At 44.7% G+C, this 7,500-nt stretch overlaps 1 protein-coding gene across 1 annotated transcript in view; it reads left to right on the top strand.

Moving 5' to 3' along the window:
* The first annotated feature begins 7,068 nt into the window (after window positions 1–7,068).
* Window positions 7,069–7,500, top strand: part of LOC110171381 (sine oculis-binding protein homolog) — a 57,677-nt gene continuing 57,245 nt past the window's right edge. The window contains 1 exon segment of the mRNA XM_055149756.1: window positions 7,069–7,398. Within this exon segment, the coding sequence (XP_055005731.1) occupies window positions 7,306–7,398 (93 nt within the window). The 5' untranslated portion in view covers window positions 7,069–7,305.

The raw sequence follows: 7,500 nt of genomic DNA, 5'->3' as shown, positions 1-7,500 counted from the left end.
GTGTGAGGAGGCCGAGTGTGTGTGAGGAGTGTGTGTGAGGGCCGAGTGTGTGTGAGAGTGTGTGTGAGGGCCCGAGTGTGTGTGTGAGGGCCCGAGTGTGTGTGTGAGGGCCCGAGTGTGTGTGAGGAGTGTGTGTGAGGGCCTGAGTGTGTGTGAAGAGTTTGTGTGAGGGCCCGAGTGTGTGTGAGGGTGTGTGGAGTGTGTGTGAAGAGTTTGTGTGAGGGCCCGAGTGTGTGTGAGGAGTGTGTGTGAGGGCCTGAGTGTGTGTGAAGAGTTTGTGTGAGGGCCCGAGTGTGTGTGAGGAGTGTGTGTCAGGGCCCGGAGCCTCTGTTCCCCCGCAGATCCGAGTCTGAGCGAGGAGGGGCCGACATCCAAGACCCCAGACCTGGATCCAGTTACTGTTTATGTGAGAAAGAGAAGAGAGAGAAGAGAAGAGAGGGAAGAGGAAAGAGAAGAATGAGGAGCGAGGGAGGATAGAGAGGAAAGAGACAAGGAGACACGGAGGAGAGGGAGAGAAAAAAGAGGAAAGAGAGAGAGAGAGAAGCGCTGGAGAGAGGGAGGAAAGAGAGAGGGAGAGAGAAAGGAAAGAGAAGAGAGAGGGGGAGAAGAGTGTTGGAGGCTGGAGAGAGGGAAGAAAGACAGGGGAGGGAGAGGAGAAAAAGGAGAGAAAGGAAGGAGAGAAGAGAGGAAAGAAAAGAGAAGAGAGGAGAGAAAAGAGGAGAGAAGAGAGGAGATAAGAGAGCAGAGAAAAGAGGGGAGAGGAGAGAAGAGAGGAGAGGAAAGAGGAGAGAGGAGAGAAAAGAGGAGAGAGGAAAGGAGAGAGGAGAGAAGAGAGGAGAGGAGAGAAAAGAGAAGAGAGGAGAGAAAAGAGGAGAGAAAAGAGAAGAGAGGAGAGGAAAGAGGAGAGAGGAGAGAAAAGAGGAGAGAGGAAAGGAGAGAGAGAGAAGAGAGGAGAGAAAAGAGAAGAGAGGAGAGAGGAAAGGAGAGAGGAGAGGAAAGAGAAGAGAGGAGAGAAAAGAGGAGAGAGGAGAGGAGAGAAGAGAGGAGAGAAAAGAGGAGAGAGGAAAGGAGAGAGGAGAGGAAAGAGGAGAGAGGAAAGGAGAGAAGAGAGCAGAGAAAAGAGGAGAGAGGAAAGGAGAGAGGAGAGAAAAGAGGAGAGGAGAGAGGGAGAGGAGCACTGGAGGCTGGAGAGAGGGAGAGAGGGAGGGAGGCGCTTCAGAGTTTTCTCTCAGATCCGGTCCTGATCTTGCGCCCTCTGCTGGTCACAGTCTGTGTTCAGAAGAAGTGTGTGAGGAGGAGACCAACTCTGCACCGGGAACATGAAGAATTCTCCGTGTTTTGGCTTTTCCTCTGCTTAAACGCACAAAACTGAATGTTATTATTTTATATACGCTGATTTTCTGATGATTTCCTGATCGAACACTTCCTCAAACTCTCTTCACTTCTGCTCCAATCCTCTAATAATCATCATCATCATAATAATAAAAGCGTTTATCTGTTGTTCGTGTTCGTGCGGCTCTGCTCTGTCACAGCTGTGTTCTTATAAATAATCGTACGGATCAGAATAAACCGACAAATGTGGAGCTCCAAAGGTCTGCTCCCCCTGTCACATGAGCTCTCCCCTCTCCTCTTTCACTCTGATCTTTGTCTCTCTTCTCTTCCACCCACTCGAACTCTTCCACTCCCGTTCTTTCCTTCTCTCAGCGCTCGTGCTAGTGCGGCCTCTGCAGCTCAGGGAATAAATTCGTAAACATGTCCAAATGTCAAAAAAACCTGGACGTGTCACTGAGTGTGTATACATGCACATCATTAACCCGGTTATTAGCCATATCCCGGTTATGTCAGTATTCGTGTTACTGTGTTTACATGTGCACTGAGAAACCGGGACACTCATATCCACGTGTACATGGTCAAATGGAGTATCCCGGTTTCTTGACATAATCTTACAAATGCGCAGGCGCAAAAATTAACTTAAATCGATTTAATAAACCAGGAAAAATACAAACCGTGAGCTCCTTTAGCATAAGAAGCTAAGGAGCTACGAGATCTCCCACAATCCACTGTGCAGATTCTTCATTAAAATCTTCTGCATAAATAAACTCAACTTTACAACATATAAACCATAAACACTATAGACACATCAGCCCGTTTGATCAGATCATTCAGCTGTGATCACATTTGTTTACGTTTTACAGAAACGAAACTTAAGACCGTTTGGCTAATTAGCATAAACTGTTAGCGGCGATAAAAACAACTCGCTCCTTGCGCCGCTGATGTGATCAGCTTCTTTTGGACTAAATGACACGACTCTGTGGATTATGTTGTTATTTCTGTGACAGAAAGAGGCGCTAATAATAGGTAAGTGTGTTCCGTGCGTGTGTTGTATAGGAGATAGTTTATGTTTTAGTTTTTTCAGCGTCACACGAGTGCAGATTGTTCGTGTGCAGGTTTAGTGCAGCTCTTTATTTTACAGTCATTTCACTCGTTTGGTCACTTTATTTATGTTGGTCAATTTATTTATGTCACTACTGTTGTGGTGAAAGGCTGGAAAGTGTCTTTTGGACGCATGCGACTCAACTTTATGTTGCAGTAATCAGGATACTGCGTTTACATGCCACAAGTAACCCGGTTATTATCGGAATAAACTAGCTACAGTAACCCGGTTTCTAATAACCGGGTTACTGCCATAACCGGGTTACTGCGTTTACATGCACCATCAAGGAACCGGGATACTCAAAAAACCCGATCATAACCGGGTTATTGATGTGCATGTAAACACACTCTCTGTGTCTCTGTCTGCAGGTTCAGTTGTCGGTCCGTGCGCCATTTGCTTTTTTGAATTACAAGTAAGAATGAAAAACAATAACACTTCATTATTCTGTTTTAGTGTCAAAAAAAAACAAAACAAAAAACAGATTTCGACCTCTATTTCCAATATTTAGTTTAAAGTTTATTTCAAATAACACCAATCAAAAAACATCATCATCATGCCTGTTTTAATTTTGATATTTTATTCTCTCTGGTTTATTTGAAGTTCTGCTGCTAGAAAAACTTACCTGAAAAATTGTTGCAGTTTTGTGGACAAACATTTCGTCTTCTTTTAACCCTTAGATACTGGGTGAAATTTGACCCATTTTGACATTCAACAGTAAAAAAAATACCTTTAACATCTTTTATCCTCAAATTTGATGACTTTTTCTAAATTTTGCCAAAATACACAAAAATTTAAATAGTTTAAAATGTTATACTTTTGTACAGGTGCTATAAATTTTAGGACATTGAGGCTGTTTGTCAATTTTCTATCTATGGAGATGGATTTTAGCTCTATCAGTGCAGGTCAAATGAAGCAAAATGGAAGTTTTAGGGAAACTTGAAACTGTGAAACTGCACAGACCATGTTTATGTGTACTTTTTTTATGGCACATTGGTGACAGAGTTCAAGAGTTCACTGTTTTGAGATTCTCCCATGCCCCAGGTTCCCAGACATCAACACTTATTGTTTTTTGAAGGAGCAAAGGGGTGAAAGGAGTGATCATCCTGCACAAAAGGAACACAAGTCAATCAACATTTCTATATAAACATGAGTGTGCATCATTTGTCCAACTTTTTGAAAATTTTTTGAAAATCAATCTGTACTTAGTATCAATTTTTACACTTGCCAAAATAAACTTCCATGAGAAATGTCATGAAATTCTATTGATGTTTACTGGGTCCACCAAGTCTCTGAAGTTTAGTGCAGAAACCTTAAATCTGAACTGAAAAATCTGTTTTTCTTCAGTAAGTCTTTAAGTCTTTATTTCTATAGCGCTTTTTCACAGACATATGTCACAAAGACACTTTACAGATCATTATTCAGATTTATTTATTCACTCTAGTACAGGAGTCTCAAACTCATTTTGGTCCGGGGGTCATATCCAACCGACTTTGATCCAAAAGGGGCCGGATCAGAAAACTCATGACATATAAACCCCAAAAATAACAATAAGTTCAAATATTTGAGCAGAGAAACACAAATCTATTACAGAAATCTTTTGTAATTGATGAACTCTTTCTTTTACAAAATATTATAATATTAACAACCTGAAGCTTCAAGAAAAATACAATTTCAACACAATGTCTTAACATGAACTTGTATGTACTCGGCTCCACTTTTCTCATGTTGGACATTTTTCTGATGAGGGTGTCACGGTCAACAGTCAAAACGATCGTCCTTTAAGAGCGTTTGGAAAGAGACAAGTCTTCATTTGTGCTGCTCTGGTGGGAGGGGCCACGTACAGAGACGCTGGAGACGCTGCTGTGATAAACACCACAGAAAATTAACAAGATTTTAATAAATAATATAATTAAAATATTTTAGTAGAAAATCAGCCGAGGGCCAGATTAAAGGTCTTGCAGGGCCGGATCCAGACCCCGGGCCGCATGTTTGACACCCCTGCTCTAAACCCAGTGATGGTAAACTACTATTGTAGCCACAGCTGTCCTGGGGCAGACTGACAAAAGCACGGCTGCCAATCTGCACCATCAGCCCCTCCGACCACCATCACACACACACCACTTTCATACTAGACAATGTGGGTGAAGTGTCTTGCCTAAAGACACAACGACAGTTTTTGTGACTGGCATCTCCCAGTGTCTCCATCCAAGTCCTGACCGGGCGCGGTTTCTGAGCCTCTGAGGTCTGACGAGCTGGTACGGCCACAATCTCCTTTTTTTTTTCCAAATATTTTTATTAAGAACCTTAACAGAAAATATACAATGAAATGTACAGTTAACTTGTCTTTTTTCCCTCCAATTACACAGGCACAGTGTAATAAACCTGCATAAAATACAAACAACAACAATATACGTGTACAGAAAATAATAATAGGATTTTTTTTGTTTTTTCATTTTAGGCCACAATCTCCTTTAATAACTTTAATAACATCCTTATCTTTTCTGTAAACTTGTGTTTACCAAACTCTGAGTCGTACCTGAGCACCGCGACGCTCTGGTGACGTCACAATCACTTACTCCACTTTTTATACAGTTCATGATAAATACAGGAAGAACAAACTTTATGTCTTTCATTTCATCTTTGGCCTTTGTGGATTTTGGATCATTACGAAAAAAAAAACTGTTACAATCTTCACAAAATTGTCATATCTTAGAAAGTTACGAAGATAGAAATATAAAACTGGTACCAAAAGATGCACAACAGCAACATTTATATTCAACTTTCACTGACACCATGGACCTAAACGGATTATTTTTTAAAGTTATTTGAGAAAAACTGATTTTATGGACACTGTTAGGATGAAACTCAAGAGTCTTGGTGGATCCAGTAGATTTTATTCAACTGAGCAAATATTCCGCAAATTTTCTTTTAATTGATTTTGTCACATTTTAAAACTGGGCACAAGTTGAATTTCTGACACTGGGGCAAACGATAAATAAGCCTAATAAACATGATCGTAAATCACGTGACACGGTCCTTAACTTTGTGGAAATAGAAAATTCAGACCGTCCTTTCGAGCATTTTTCATAGAAACAGAAAGGAAACGAGCAGGTTTGTGGAGATGCAAGCCCAGCCCAGCGCAGTAAAAACATCTAAAAACTAAAATTTGTCTAAAAAAGTGACGCGGTTGGACGATAAATATCAAGCACTGCACTCGGACTTTCCAGGACAGACTCTGGAAAAGTCCCCGTCCTTGGAGGCGCATGTGACGGTGGCTCGGGTCTCTTATTATGAACCCGGGCCAGAGGAGGCTCCCAGCGGCTCCCAGCGGCTCCAGCGGCTCCCAGCGGCTCCCAGCGGCTCCCAGCGGCTCCAGGCTCCTCCAGGCTCCTCCAGGCTCTCAGCGCTGGGTCTGTGCCTCCGCAGATAAAACACACTCCGCGCATTCCTCGTGAAACGGATCCGCGCGCAGCCGGGAGGAGGGGCCGGTGTGGGGTTACAGCGCGGGGGAGAGACGAAGAGGAGAAGAGGGACAGAGGAGGAGGAGAGCAGAGGAAAGAGGAGAAGAGGAGAGGAGAGGAGAGGAGAGGGGGCGACAGGAAGCGAGAGCACCGGGCTTTCACAATAAAAGCTTGTAGTCTCTTGCAAACGACAGGAGTTGAAGTCTGGTGAAGGTTTCTGGACTTTAAAACACAAAAAACTGACCTACTTCTGCTTTTCCACCTGATTTCTCTTTAAAATGTCTGGAGACAAACACGCAGATTGTCCAAAAGAAAGAAAAAAACTTGCTTTCTGTGCGTTTTCCTCTACAGACTCACAGTCCTGAAGCTGCTCGTGACTGAAAGGACTTTTTACTGCTCCTTACAGACGCAGCAGGAGACTTCCCGGACTTCCCTCACCCCAGACACTTCATCCAGCTCCTCCAAGCGGGACCCAAGGTGCCAGCTGAGAGACGTAGTCCCTCCAGCGTGTCTTGGATCTTCCCCCGGGGCCTCGTCTCCACCAGGAGGGATCAGGACAGATGCTCTCCCCTCCATGTTCTCTCTGCGTGGAGCAGTGACTCTACTCCGAACTCGTCCTGTGTGACTGTGTGAACGAAAGGCCAAAACGAATAAAAACTTCTACGTTTTAACCAAAAAACATTGTGGTGTGGACGTCCCCAGCTCCTCGCTGTCTAAAGGAACGCTCGGCCCCCTGTGGAGGAAACCCATCTTGTTCTTTTGGTCTTTACACGAAGCTCATGACCATAGATAAGAGCAGGAAGTACTCTACCTCATTTTCTGCTGGTTAATGTTTTGATTTATTTGTGATTTTGACGTCTTTCTCTTATTCTGAAAAACACTTTGAATGACTTTGTGTGTCTGTGCAGTACAAATAAACGCGGCCTTGCCTGGTGCTCGGATTAAAAGTGTAACATTTATACTCTATAGTCAGCAGAGTATTTTTTCCTCCTTCACACAGGCCTAGTCATGATCACGAGTTTAGGTTAGGCTGGATTCTTGGGGGTTGTATTTCGAAGGTCTGTCCGGAAGTGCGCTCCCTCCCCTCCCCTCCCTCCCTCGTCGTGAGCGCGCGGGCGGAGGGAGCGCAGAGCGGCGCAGTCTGAGCCCGGAGCATGTTCTGTGGAGCCGAGCGCACAGCACTGTCCGCCCGCGGAGGAGGAGGGACGAGCGGCCGCTGAGGGGCATGACAGCCGCAGCCCCGCTGACAGCTCCAGCACTGGACCGCGCCAAACTACTTTGTATTATTCTGCCAACACGCCAACTACTACAACTACTACAACAACTACTACTACTACTACTTCAAGCACTTCAACTACTGGAGCCCGCGAGACTTTGATCCGAGCAGGGTCTGGACTTCAGAGCGGGACTATGCCCGAGATGGAGAAAGGCAGACCCGCGGAAAACAAACGCAGCAGGAAGCCCGCTCACCCGGTCAAGAGGGAGCTCAACCAGGAGATGAAGGTAAGGCCTGCGGGGCACAGCGCGCCCCTGCCCCGCCGGAGGGTCACAGCCAGCGCGCTCCAATCAAAGCCTGGAGCTGTCATCTATAGGCAACTCCTGAAT

The sequence above is a fragment of the Boleophthalmus pectinirostris genome, unplaced genomic scaffold (assembly GCF_026225935.1).
Source record: "Boleophthalmus pectinirostris isolate CB_2022bp ecotype Guang Dong unplaced genomic scaffold, ASM2622593v1 HiC_scaffold_13, whole genome shotgun sequence".
NCBI classification, from domain to species: Eukaryota; Metazoa; Chordata; class Actinopteri; order Gobiiformes; family Gobiidae; genus Boleophthalmus; species Boleophthalmus pectinirostris.
The sequence above is the reverse complement of the archived record's forward strand: the minus strand, read 5'-3'. Positions and strand labels throughout refer to the sequence as shown.